This window comes from Contarinia nasturtii, unplaced genomic scaffold (assembly GCF_009176525.2).
Source record: "Contarinia nasturtii isolate CC-2019 unplaced genomic scaffold, AAFC_CNas_1.1 Cnas_scaffold_4311, whole genome shotgun sequence".
NCBI lineage: Eukaryota > Metazoa > Arthropoda > Insecta > Diptera > Cecidomyiidae > Contarinia > Contarinia nasturtii.
The window spans coordinates 3,546,945-3,562,093 of record NW_022201606.1 but is presented as its reverse complement, the minus strand read 5'-3'; the positions used below and the strand labels follow the sequence as shown (position 1 = coordinate 3,562,093).

The 15,149-nt window shown below is 33.9% G+C and overlaps 2 protein-coding genes across 2 annotated transcripts; both read left to right on the top strand.

Annotated features, from left to right (window-relative positions):
• Positions 1-663: 663 nt before the first annotated feature.
• On the top strand, positions 664-1,974 carry LOC116350681 (S-formylglutathione hydrolase). The gene is made up of 3 exons (XM_031782568.1): positions 664-756; positions 866-1,396; positions 1,466-1,974. Exons 2-3 carry the CDS (start codon positions 928-930, stop codon positions 1,852-1,854), a joined length of 858 nt encoding a protein of 285 aa, XP_031638428.1. The 5' UTR covers positions 664-756; positions 866-927; the 3' UTR covers positions 1,855-1,974.
• A 7,335-nt stretch (positions 1,975-9,309) lies between these two features.
• On the top strand, positions 9,310-14,572 carry LOC116350873 (protein hunchback). Its single transcript, XM_031782845.1, has 2 exons — positions 9,310-9,520; positions 12,469-14,572. The coding sequence occupies exon 2, from the start codon at positions 12,543-12,545 to the stop codon at positions 14,367-14,369; it is 1,827 nt and encodes a 608-aa protein (XP_031638705.1). The 5' UTR covers positions 9,310-9,520; positions 12,469-12,542; the 3' UTR covers positions 14,370-14,572.
• Positions 14,573-15,149: the final 577 nt, after the last annotated feature.

The window sequence follows — 15,149 nt, the reverse complement described above, 5'->3', positions numbered from 1 at the left end:
GTTCAACAAGAATTGCTTCTATTTTAACTATTAATTTCCTACGAAGATGGCAATACACAATCAAGGAATATATTGTATTTATGAACATATTTGATATTTAATTTGACCTTTGTACTACACACTGCTATTGATTGATCAAATGAACATGGAATATGTTTTATAACAACTATATGACAGAATTGAATAGAAACTTGTTTTTTTTTTCGTTACATTCAAATTATGATTTTATTTATTAAATCCAATATCCGATAGCTCTAATAACAATCATTTAATCACTGAATTGTATTGTTTCTTCTGTTAAATCCTATGTGGCCAGGGCTTTTGTGTTGTCGGCAATGTCTCCATCCTTAATTTTCTGCAATTGTTCGACTTTTATTTGTGGCTTAATTTGTGTGAACCACTTGTATCCAAAATATCCAAGATATGCCGTTGAAAGGACCGTAACCCCCATGCACACATACACGGTGCCGTGATGCAGAATATCGTAGATTTTGTTCTTCGCTTGTCGTTTCAGCAACATCTTTGTTATGTTGGAATAATTTTCTTCGAACTGAAATGTAAATCTCTTTGGATTGAAGAAAACTAGTCTTTTTCAATAGAAATATATGGTTATGTTTAGTTTTCACAGTGACAACTTATTTTGACAGTATGAAGTTAGTTATAAATTGGCTGATGTAAAGTGACAGCACCGGCTGGTTAAATTCATTTTTTTTTTGTTGATAACAATTGAAAAACACTCAATTTTTTCTCACATAAATGTAAGTTGTTTTGCTTAATAATTGAAATAAATAACTTTATCAAATGTATAGATTACATACTATAGAATGATAAAGAATAACAGTTTCTATTTTTCCTATTCGATTAGATTGTATACGCCGTAGCAGCTCATTTCGTTTGAATTTCAGATTTGTTTTTTTGGTTCCGAAAATGACGCAAATCAAACTTGTTTCGTCAAATAAATCGTTTGGTGGCTATCAAAAAATCTACTCACATTTTTCCAAAGAGTTGGAATGTGAAATGAAATTTGCCATCTACTTGCCGCCCCAAAGCGAGAATGCAACAGTCAAACTACCGGTGCTGTATTGGTTGAGCGGTCTGACTTGCAATGAAAACAATTTCATTCAGAAAGCCGGTGCACAACAGCATGCTGCTGATCACGGTTTGATCATTGTTTGTCCAGACACATCGCCCAGAGGTGTTGAAATCGCCGGCCAAGATGACGCCTACGATTTTGGAAGTGGTGCAGGTTTTTATGTGGATGCCATCACAGATCCATGGAACAAACACTACAAGATGTTTACGTATGTGACTAAGGAATTGATTGAAGTTATTAACCACAATTTTCCGACCGTTGAAGGCGTTCAAAGCATTTTCGGACATTCGATGGGCGGTCATGGTATGTGATATAGTATAGTTTATTTTGGGAAACATTCATTAAATTATCTAATTTTTTTTGTTTTAAAAGGTGCTTTAATATCTGCATTGCGTTGTCCGGGACTTTATAAATCGGTGTCAGCATTTGCACCAATTTCCAATCCGATTCAATGTGCATGGGGACAGAAGGCGTTCAAAGGGTATTTGGGTGAAGAAAAGCGCTTGTGGAACGAATGGGATGCAACTGAATTAGTTAAAACATACAATGGGCCACATTTGCAAATTCTGGTTGATCAAGGTCAAGATGATCAATTCCTAACTGAAGGTCAACTATTGCCAGAAAATCTAATTGAAGCATGTCTTGATTCACGCGTTGGTTGTATTTACAACAAACGAGAAGGATATGATCACAGCTATTTTTTCATTGCGTCATTTGTTGGCGAACATATCGCCTACCATGCTAAATCTTTGAAAGAATAAGCTAACGTTTGATGGAAATTTGAAAAAAATATATTAATAAGCATCTAAAGCTATCATAAACTATTATTGTTCAGCAAACTTAAAATATGCAAATAAAAAATATTTTTATAAAAAGAAAAACATGATTTTTTTTCATTTGATTAGCGTAAAAAATATTCAGATCGCAAAATTGCAACAGGGGTCAACCAAAATTGGGTTCACCTTTTGAAAATTTTATTGTTTGACTCAAATGTTTAACGAAATTTATAATTTATGGCTAACGATGATCGGCTGTGCAATCTTTTTTTTCCATTTGTATTTTAAAATATACGTTACACATTGACAAATATACAAATGAGGAACAAAACGAACGATTTAAATCCGAGCACCAATAATCGCAGTCGGAATTGAGTTACGATTTTAAATATTTGAACATTGTAGTTCACAGTATTTATTTTCGCTATCATGACCCTTGCTGACAGATGCGGGTCAATGAAAACAATGGAAAAGGTGATGTTGGTCACACCAAAAACGCTCAAATACAAAATCAGAATCGATAGAAATACAGAAAATTTACAACATTTTGCATTGGACCAACAAACAATCGGAATTGGTTCGAATACAATAATAGAAAAAAAAAATCCGCTCTGATGCCAATTCGGAAATGCATCCTTTTCATAACAATAAAAGGTCAATGAGAGAGAGAGAGGGAGATACAAGAAGGAGAAAGAAATGCACCACAAGGAATAGAATGCATTTATTTGCAATGGAAATGAAGAAAATGTGTGTGACCATTGGTCAAATGTCAACAATAAGCCTCTAATGCGTGCATACGATGCCAATTGTTTGTGCTCACTGTTCAGTGCACATAGCGGTTTTTATTGCACGATCATAAATTATGTGTGAACGCATTTTAAAAATAAAATGCATGGGTCGACAGGCTATTCAAATGTGCATTTGTGCATGACTTTATTGGAAATACATCATTTTTCGTTCGATTTTTTCTCATCGAAATCAAATCCCTCCGATGTGCGCAAAGAAAATTCGACTGTTTTATTTTATTTCATTTTAACCTCTCGTTTTGTGTTGCTGCTTGCTGATGAAAAATGCAACAATTTAAATTTCTGAAAACAATTACCACGATGATGCCATTCACAATTGAATGCAAACTTCAGAGAAATATAATAAATTGCATCGATTTTCGATTTCAAAACTATGACTACTCCACAAATACTCACATTTCGATCATGGCTTTGTATCGTTCAATGCAATGACACCGAATGAGTGAGTGGATAAATCTAGACCATTTTTAACGATTGCAATGTCCGTTTGGAATTCATTAATTTTGTTGCAGACGCACTTTGAGTTTAAAGGGCGAGGGTAAAGTTTCTATGTCTCAGCAATTTCAAATGACCGTTACATGTTTTTCAATTTTGAAAGGGGATGAACTTTAATTTTCTTACGTTTCCTTTGGTCATTTTGCGCTTTTTCTTTTAATCATAAGCGTTAAAGGTCATTTATTGTTAAGTTTGAACCTATATTTCCATGCCATTGCATTTTCATTCAATTTTTCATCAAAACTATTACATTTTGGCAAAGAAAAAAATTTACGTTCGATTTAGAGTGAAAAAAATGTCCCGACATCAAAGATAAAAAACATATTACATCGAAACCCGTAATTATTCCAAATATTCGAACGTATGCAAACACAGAGACGTGCAGCACTTTGCGGTAGACCAAGGCAATAATTATTTCCCAAATTATTTTTTTTGTTTGTTTACTCTTGATATCTTTGATTTTTATCATTGTCGTCGCATGACAAAATGATCACATAGACAAGAGGTACAAAAAATACAAAAGGTAAAAAAAGTGGCAAAAAATAACAATGGGCAAAAGATCAGTGCATAGAAAAATGGCATAAATATGTTGCAGGTAAAATACGACCAAAACAGAAGCAAAAAAATGCAATGATAAGAAATGCACCTAATACGATTTAAATGAACAAGAACAGTGGCGCGTGCTTCATAAATAGAGAAATTTACATACCACTTGTCTTGTGTTTCATTCTTTGCTTATTCAACGATGACGTCGTGGTCGTCGTCAATTTGTTGTGTGTTTTTACATCAGCCTAGCCGTCTCAACACTGAAATAAATGGTAAAAGTCGTAATTGGAACTAAATCATACATAGATACTTGGAACTTCTCTACCGATTGGAGTTTCCGATGTGGTTTTGGTTTTATCTACAATCATTAACCATAATTAGTACTTAAATGACTATGATTGGGTGTTTTACATGCTCTTTATATCGACAAGACTCAGTTGGCTTATATTCTAAAACGATTAATTGAATAATAAAGAGTCGACATTTTTTGTTTCTGTTTTTTTACGAAGTGCACGGAACAATGAGACCATATTAGGTAAACAGCAGTGATTTTTAATCCTCTCTTTTTCTAATCGAACTAATCGTTAAGATTTACATACATGTATTCAATCAATAAAAAAAACTTTTGTTTTTGTGTTTATTTTTTTTAATTGGTCGTATATTCTTAACTGTTGCATATTTTTGTTTTAAATATTTCTTTTGCCATCTGCTAAATTTAGAAGGATGGAATTCAAAGCATCACATGAATATGTTACTTAGTTCAAACCCGCTAGTTAGATTAACGCTAAAAAGACTTTCAGCAACGTTTTTGCTACAAAAAAAGCAATACATAAACGAAAAGCAATATCCAAAATCAATAGCTGTTTATATTCGTATACACATAAATGGAGTACATTTTTATCGCAAACAGTGGGATTTCATGGGCGCACCATTGATACCATAATCGCTGAAAAGGGTGTGAGTCAAAGAACTGAAAGACAAAAGCAAACGAAAACGAAAACTCATCTACCACCAAAATGAAGCGAAAAAAAAACGAGTAGATTTTCTCAGAAATCTTAGGAAAAATGTGCGTGTTCGGGGTGCTCCAAAAATAAATCGAAATATGTTGAGCGACAATAATGACGACTCGGCCCGCTTGCCAATGGTGATGGAAAAGAAGAGAATAACATCCAGAACAGAATAAATAAATAAAAGAGGGTAAAAACAGTCAGCTAGAAAACATTATCCATTTATTTTATCCGTCGTACATATATATTTTTATGCGCTCTCGGTGTGTTTTTTCATTCGTTCTCTCTATCTTGTATTTTCTGCACTGAAGATTTTTCCCTACTGATATTCCATTTACTTTCTTTCGGATGCCGTTGTATTATAAATTTATAAACCATTATTTACACTCTCTCAGCGTATACACGCACAAACGCAGGACAAAAATTCATGCTGAATGCCTATTGAATTCAATACGTTTCATATAATACCATTTTGGGCTATCGCACACGCTCCCTGCGTATATTATTTCCTATGTTCACAAAGCAATGTGTTTCTTTTGGTAAAGGAAAAAAGGAAATCGAATGCCATTTGAAAAAGAATATACGAATGAAAAAAAAATATATAGACACGCGCCACACTGTTTTATGCTCACACATTTGAACATCTGAACGCAATTGAATTGCGTGTCAAATCCATGCTCGCGTTCATTGTGATATCGATCAGAAGGTGTGGTTTAGTTTGTTCGCTACTCGTTTTTTGTGCCTACGTAAAAAAAATCATATCATAAAAAACGGGAACAAAGAAACGTACAGCGTTTTGATTGGGCGTTCGTTGTTACATCGTTTTTTTTTATGTTGGTGAAGGGGACTTTTTGAAAATGGAGTTTGTTTCGGATGTACATAAGTATTTTTTGTTATGTTTATATGTTTTTATATCTAATCGAGTTATGTGGAAATCGATTGATAGCAACATATAGTCTTCAATTTTTCGTTACTTGATGCATTTTACTCGTAAATGTTGAAATAAAGAATTTTCTCATTTCATAGATACAGGCTTTTTTACTTAGAACAATTGCAATGAACACATTCAATCAAATTCATCAACTCCCTCAACATGTACGCATGCAGAATGTTTGGATTTTCGAAATAAAATATAAAAAAAACAACGGTCACCCCACAATGAAAGGATTTTGTCCATGTGTGTATGTAAGCAAAAAGTATATTTAATGAAAATGTTTGTGCAGTTTCAACACATACGCCACCCTCGCAAGATGAAACAATGGTCGACCCTAAAATCTAATGTACAATGTGAACAGCATCAAAAAGACAAACTTTATCGAGCTAGCGAAAAAACGAATGGATTTTATTGGCATTTGAAACGAATGTGATTGAAGGAGAGAAGAGAAAAAAAAACATTATTCCAAATGTTGTTTGCATCGTAAGCATTAAGAGCATTGAAGGGGAAACGCCGAAATTTATGAGCACATATTTTCAATATGAGGCCTGCGGAAAACGCATTGTTTACATGCTGAGGATGTCCATAAATGACCGCCACACATCGATAGTGGATGATACGGAAAAGGAGCCAACCATCATCGTTGACGGAAAAACTAAGACAAAAAGAATGAAAAAAACCCATTTCAGATAATAATCATAATAGTAATAATAAGTGCGGCCACAATGAATCGGCTAATATGAGCGCACATAATGAAAGAAAATTAGATTGAATCGGAACCAAACAAAAAACACATTCACCACGAAGCACAACTGCTTATATCTTTCGCTCGCTAACGTTAATATATATATATATATTGTCCCGAGAGAGAAAGACAAAGAAAGGCAAAGGAAAAAAATGGAGTATAGCGAAGCTTCACCGCTTTGTAGCAATAAAAGAAACACTTCTTTCACGAAAACACAACATCTTATACTCAGTCATAATGTGATCAATAGTTTGAACGGTACAATAATACATATAGTCACAAATGCATGAACATGGAATAACGGTCCAAAAGAGATAGTGTACGGAACGGTTAAAACCATCCAATTTTTTCTTCTCTTGTATACATTTTTTGCGCCGAGTTCTTAAATTTAATAATACAACGGTGCTATTGGATTGTATTTTTGCCTTTCTCGACATTTAATTAATACAATTTACGTGAAAATAAAGATGTGCTCGCATTTTTCTCATTCGAGATTATATTAATTGTCACATTATGATTCTACCTTTGATTGTATGAGAAGCGAGTAAAAAAAGCAACATTCACTGAAATAAATTGCGCTCGCAGGACGAAAAAAGAAATATGATTCTTGAGAAAGTATGTGAAAATGAAATCGAATCCATTTGTTTGGCATTTGCTTGGATGCCATGAACCGTACGATTTCAATGTTATTTGCACAAAATAAATAGCCATAAACCAAGTGATACATGTAGCGATCTCCCCCATGACAACGCTGTCGAATAGGCATTCATGTGTAAATGGAAATACACACAATTTCTTTTTGCTCTCGTGTGTCAACAGTATCTCAAGCAAACGATGAAAAAACAAACCCAAGACTATATATTGCGTGCAATTTTTTCTCATTTGTATCAAATGTTTGCTGCTGATGTTGCTGTTTCGATTGCGCGAATCATACGCAGAGGCAAGCGAGCACGAAGGAGGAACGGCAACAAATAATGAAAAAAGTGGTTTGGAAGGAAAAAAAATGGATGATAATGGTGTTTCTATGACAACGAAGAATGTTCACTGAAGATTATCAAGCAGAGCAAATCATATGAAAAAGATAAAGAAAATGCAGAAAAAAACTGTTCACTTTGTATTTGTTGCGTATGGATTTAGTTACAAAGCAAAATGAAACGTTTACTATATGTATTGAAAAGATACTACGATTTGAGTCATTATCAAGTTCAGCGACATAGCCACATATTAGATGAAAAAAACATTTTAGATACTTGGTGACTGCTTGAAAGCTATTGTTATTTTATTTTACCACAAATATTTGTGTGTTTGACCAGATTCAAAGGATTTCATAAGTTATACACGGATTGTATTTTATGTTTCGTGTACGCACGCAAGGGCATAAATAATGCGATACGCCTAAATTCACTTATGCTCACATTTGACTATTATTTATGCCAGAAATAAATGGAAATATGAAGTTAATAGCAGTAAATAATAGTTTTCGCTCTGAATGTTACGCTGAATAACATTCAATTAAATAAAATCATAAGCGAAAATGATTACCAATAAATTAATGTGCAATGTCGGTTCATAGCTAAAAGTGGCCAAATATTCACGCGACAATGTTATATGCATTGGATAAGCTGACACAGTCAGGGATTCAACTATGTGCAATAAATAAAATTTGGATTTTTGAAAGCAATCTCGTATCAAATGTATTTGTAATCGTACTTTGCAACTGAGAATGGATTCACAGCATTCAATGAATTCTACTGGGCCTCATACTTTAATGCCTGCTGTTCACCTAATCGAATTCTGCTATAAAAGAGCCAAAATAATCCATCAATCAAGATCAAGGAAGTATTTGAAACATTCAATGTTTCCTTACATACGAAGATGTTGTTATCTGCTGCCACTTTGCATTGAAAACACCTCTTGAGATTGATTTGCATAGGCAAATTATTAAATTGTAACATACGATACTTCTTGATACGTTACAATAGCTGCAATCGATCACATTGTAATGAAATGAAATTGCTTTTTGACAAGTAAAAGTGATAATGTTAAAATAAAATGTGGTGCATTCGCAGAAAAAAATACAAAACCGCGTCCATATCAACCTTAGATATGTAGTCTTTTTTGTACGTATAAGAGGCGATTTTTTCGCGCCCGCGTATTCACGTTTCATTCGGTAAACGGGCGGCATTTTTGTCAACTGCAAAAAATTACAAATCTATCTCATTGGTTTTAGTTATTTGAACGCAAAAAAAAAATCTTTCTAATCTTGTTTGAGTAAAACGGTTTCAACAAAATCTTCAAATACGCAGAGAATTTTCGTGTTTTGTGTTGTGTTTCATCGATATCGCTTGCACATAAACATAACAACAAAAACGACCTTTGACAATGATTTCGTGCAGCGAAAAAACTAACAACCAAACCAAATCAGAATATTCACATTAGTACATAAATGAACGAGACTGCATTGTGCACGTTCAAGAGCCCAAAGCCGTCTAAGAGAAATAGACACACACGCATACTCACACTCATACCCAGCACTCACACACGCACACACACAGCAACGAACAGCCGCACAAAGCAAGTTAAAAAAAAACCGACCAACTCATATGCACAGTGAGTGCCAAACAGGGATGGTAGTATACACGGAGAGGGTCTGAACTGTGTGTTGTTGAAAAAACATTGGATGTCCGAACGAACCAATTTTTATACTGTTTTTAAGATGTTTTTGTGAGCGCGTCGAAAAAACAAAGTCAGTCTGTGTCGATAAAGCAACGAGATGACACACAGTCAGCTCTGATGTGAAAAAAACCAATTTTGTTTTTCAGTTGATTTTTTGTGTTTTCGACAGTGACATTTTTCGAATTATTTTCAAAACAAAAAAAGTATTTCGTATTGAAAACATCGATTTTTGAACATTTTCTTTCTTTCGAATGTGTTTGCATTTTTGGATATAGTGTTGTTTTTTTTTTGAAAAAATCACCAATTCATCACCAATAGAAATTGAATTTAAATCTGAAGGAAGAGTTGACAACCACTGATTTTGGCTATTCTCGGTATTTAAGCAATCGAGTATTAAATATCAATCAATACACTTGCAAATTTACAACACCTATACGAAGAGGTGAGTTGAGTTTTTTTGTTGTAATTGTGTTTCTCTATAGTGTTTAAAGAAATGTGATCGGATATTCTATTTAAGTAATAGATAAAATACGACTTTAAATTATTGGAATAAATTTCCTTCCGTTCATTGGCGCTGTAGCGGAAATAGAAACGTGTTCGATCATTTTTTTTGGTTAACTGCTATTTTTCGGTTGAAGTTCGTTGAAGTAACCTAACAATAAAATGTTTGTTTGATTACAATAAAGTTTCATTGTGCGATCCACAAAAAATGGTTTATACAATTTCAAAAAAATGCTACAAACCACTTGAAAAATATAAGTCCTTTTGAGATGTTAATGCTTGAATTCATTAGAAAAATAAAAACAAAAATAAATACGCTTCTTGAGTCGGTGTCCGCTTTCGTAATTTTGTTTATCCGTCGTCAGCGCAGTATTTTAAAGGGAGGCTGACATATGTCCGCTAAATAAATTTATATGATGGACAAATCTCAAGCAGTACATAATTGAAAAAAACCACATACATTACGAAAAAAAACTTTAAAAACTAGTTTCAATAAATGAAGACCAAATACTTCGATTTCCCTTCTCATTTATTCTACTTTCATTTATAGTACTATAGTAGTTATATATACCATTTGAAATATCAATAAAAAAAATTATGATTTCAATGCATCGATGACAGCACATGAAATGATAAATTTATTTACACATCGCTTTCTAAATCATATTTTCATTAATTGACAGTCAGACAAAAAGCCCTCATATTTCTCAAAATTTAAACAGTTTTTTTTTTGTGTCGGAACAAGTATACAATGCACGTTCGATCCCTTCAAAATTTGAATTAAATTGAATTTCATTGCTAAGTAAGTGCCATTGGATATTTACAACAGTAGTTAGCAATTGTACTACGACGAAGTAAAACAATAGTTTAGCGCAATTTTCATAGATTTCAATGTGATGGACTCATCAGATTTACTTATATTCACTTATGCAGTTACAATTTAATACCTGGCCAATAGTTCTAATGTTTACAACTAAGACACAAAGAGAAACCAATCACTTCAATACCAAAAAAATGATGTGCTATAAAACTGGGGACAAATGACCAGATACACATACAAAAGACATTAAAATGCATCAAAAGAGGAGTGATTTCAAAATTTCTCCCATTTATTGCTCTTTTAAAAAGAAAGGGCCTGCGATATATGACTAAGGACATAGTTAGACAAAAAAAACTCCTGTTTTTGACAAAAAAAAGAGTTGATTACCATCAGCACCATTCAGTGCAATAAGTTTTAAAGATCTACAAGTCCAAAGCAAGAGCACAATATTTGAAAAGAAAGGTCTTAAACAATTATTTTATGACTTTATCCTCTTTGGACAAACTAAGTAAACAAAAAATAGAAAAGTTTTTTTAATTTCCTTCTACGTCTTCCTCATTATTCAGAGCAATATGTTGCAAAGTGCTGTTGCAGAGCACAAACGAAGTATAGGAAATGTGGCATAGTAACCATCGTAAAACCTATTTTTTCAAATCCTATTCATGTCGACACTTTTTTTGCTCTCATTCACCCTTGCTTTTCAAATCACCAATAAAATGACATAAACTGTTGATTGATTTCCCAGAATTTTCGAAAATATGAAACAATTTTTTTTTTAAGTTCATGTATTTATGTATATTGGATGCAATTTAACTTTAAAAAGTTTATTTGAAATTCTTAAAATTCGTCAATAATGAGCTGGGCATAGGTCCATTTTTTTTCTGTATGCAGCAAACCATAAAAACGAGCAACGAAAATTGAATGAACGAATTTTTTTTTTGTAATTCTTTGTGACGCCATTTTGTTTCGAATAAAAAACGCACATAGTACATTACAATAAAGAAATCCCCTCACAAATGTACCATATAAAGATACGTGCCCGCTTTTCCATGCCACACTCATATCACTTTATCCGTGAACCAATCACATGTACCTATATAATATAACATAACACAATATACAGCGTACACGGTATCAGAGCAGCGAACACAAAAAACACAACGAATACGCGTTCTATTCTCATTTTGTCGCTGGATGGTATGGAAAGCGGTAAATAAAAGTATATAGCCTCGGTTTTATGTACTCACATTTCAGATGAGTTTTTTTTGTGCACATCGTAGATCTGCGACAATTTGATATAGATTTTTGCCGTCTACTTCTCTTTTACGAGAACTTGTTTTTTCGCCTTCACACAATACTTATTGAATGCAAACATGAAAAAACGGCGCATGCGAACAAGTTTTGGTAGATTTTTTTGTACCGTTTATTTAATATTTTTGATGGAACATGAAACAACGAAACTGTATTTTAGTGGGGACGTCCAGATTGAATACACTTACAAAAGCAATACATTTTTCTTGCACAAATTTATAGATTGTATTTCATCGTATCTTCTTACTTTTTTCTTCTCGACCATTCAGTCTTTTTTTTCGTTCAATTTTGGCAAACAAATAGTATATAAAACCTCTTACGAATCTCAAGTTAGGTTGTTTCTTTGTTTTCTTGCTCCATGCAAGTGTATGCGTATGTGTAACTATTAAATGAGATGCGAGAAATGTTAGTGAAATGAAAGCAAACATATCGAATCCATAAATAAATTTCACTCATTCCGATGATGTTGATGATGATGCCGTGTTTTTGTCAACCGAATGAGCAAATATTTTTGTTGAGTCAACACACGCTAGAAAGCAATAACAAATGTGTTAATGTCAGCTATCCACTAGCATGTATTCGTTTAATAAGTATTGGTACCTTGTTTTTCTTATTGAACTCATATGAAAAAAAAAAAAATAACAAAATAATTTTGCTTCTGAAATAATTTCATTTTACTGTCACAACATAAATATACATCGAGATACAATAGTAATGAAATTGACAATTTATGATTTTGAATATTGTTTTTATTACAGATAGCACCGAATTCGTTCGAGCAGTTGACCAATCATTTGCGATTTAACCAAACCCATAAAACAAAAACGAAAATATGCACAGCTGGGATATAATGCCGCAAAGCGCAAATTACGATCAAGGCTGGTGCGGGACCACAACAAATGCTGCTAACGTTCACATCAAAGCCGAACCACCAAATATCGAAGCAACATTCGATTCAATCGATATCAAATCAAATAACAACAACAACAACACAATGATGCTTAGTGCGACTGGCTCGCGCAATAGCGAATCGAATCCAACATCACCACACAGTGTTGTAAGTGATGAATCGGTAGTCAATCATCCAAATTTGTACTACAACGATACACTTCATTCACTCATCAATGGCAATAATACGCAGCGACCACTTGGCTTCAATCCGTTAACACCTCCCGGCTATCCAAATGCTTGTCTACGTTCAACCACTGATGTGAATATGCAAGAAACTCTTCTCCCAACAACGCCATCACGACGATTTGCAAAGACCGAATCTGCATTCAATTCCAGTTCATTGACACCAATTCATACACCACCAATGGATCAAACACCGCCAAAATCACCAAAATTCAATAGTGACATTTCCGAAAAGGATGGAACTGACATCGAAAATGGTTCAATATCGGGCGATGATTCAAAGTCATTTTACGGTGATTTTAATCAAGAAATCGCATTGCCCAAAGTAAATTCACACGGTAAAGTTAAAACACATAAATGCAAACATTGTGCATACATTGGTGTAACGAAAAAAGACTTTTGGGAACATCAGCGTCAACACATCAAACCAGAACGACAGATTTCGTGTCCAAAATGTCCATTTGTTACGGAGTTTAAGCATCACTTCGAATACCATGTACGGAACCATGACGGTGACAAACCATTTAAATGTCCAGAATGCGCATATTCGTGTGTAAACAAATCAATGTTAAATTCACACTTGAAATCACATTCCGATGTTTATCAATATCGATGCGAAAATTGCAACTATGCCACCAAATATGTGCACTCATTGAAATTACATTTGCGCAAATACGATCATCATCCGGCCGTACCATTGGATCCAGAAGGCATTCCCGATGCAGCGCCAATCATTGATGTCTATGGAACACGACGGGGACCGAAGAAGCGCTCAGTAAAAACACCGGGCAAACGTGAACAGAAAAAACAAAACAAAATACTAAAAGCGAAAGAAAATAGCTCAAAACTCATTCCACAGTCACATTCAAACCAATCCACACAGCAAACAACATCACAACCACCTTCAGCACTTTCAAATCTTGGCATGACCTTACCACCATTCTTACCCAGTCATATTGCTAACATGCTACCGTATTTCAATTTACAAATGCTTGTGCAACAACAACAATTGGCTGCTCAACTTTCACCAAATCAATTCCGGAATGGTGGTCACAATTTTGAAGACGATGATGACGAAGACGTTAATATGGTGAACGAACCGTTGGGTCGTTTGAATGACCTTAAGCATGAGTTGGACATCAGTCATCCAGAATCGCCGACTTCATCGGTACCGAATAGTAATCCCAGCTTGAACAGTAGCCACATGAGCAAAAGCGGTGACGACGACAATCACAGTTCGCCAATGGATTGTCACGCGCCAAAATCAACCAACAACTTGACACCAGGCCGATGTTCAGAGACTGATAAATCACCGGACAACGGAACAACAGCATCATCATCATCGAGTACACCGAAAATGTTTGATTGCAAGTATTGTTTAATATCGTTTCAAGACGCCGTTTTACACACCATCCATATGGGATACCATGGCTATAATGATGTCTTCACGTGTAACATGTGCGGTGAAAAGTGTTCGGATCGCATTTCATTCTTCTTACATATCGCCAAAAATCAGCACTCATAAAGAAAGTCGGCGTAGTCAATGACCGAAGCGAATAAAAAACAAAAACAAAATAACGCGTAGGATATCATAGGGTATCGTATTATTGTTAATCAATAATAAATTGAATGTCTAGTTCGTCACGTGTACAAAAACTAATTTATTCTATTCAATAAATAAATGGATTCAATTTCCTATCTAATTAAAAGGAAAAACACTCAATAAGATTATGGAATAATTTTCAACTAGTCGCAATTCAGCATTTTTAATTATTTTTCATGTTAATTGATGGAATTTTTTGTTGTTGCATGAATCATATAAGCAATGAATATGCTCAACAATAAGAATGGCTTCGATGCGATGAAGGAGATTTCGAAAGCAATTTGTACATGTTTACGAAATTACAGCAAAGTCCAAAAACTAGTGAGTTTAAGAAATGTATCGTATTTGGCAAATGATTACTTATTTTTCCAATGCGTAAAAGAAAACATGGGTGTAATCTGAAGAAGAGCGTTTTGTTTTCACTTTTCATTCCCCATCAAATTTAATTTTGATTTGAAAACAACTCAACAAGTAGCAATTAAACACAGATAAATACCTCATTAAACATAATAAGAACCATTTAAAATGTAAGACGTGGAATAAATTGTTGTTGTCTACAACGAAACCATGAGCAACTATAATCAAAACAAACAAAAAACCGATCTCTCTGAGAACTTACAATTTTAAAAATAAAGAAAAGGATGTAATGCCATGAAATAAAAATGTATATTTTTTAAGCCGAAATTTTTTCTGTTTGAAAGA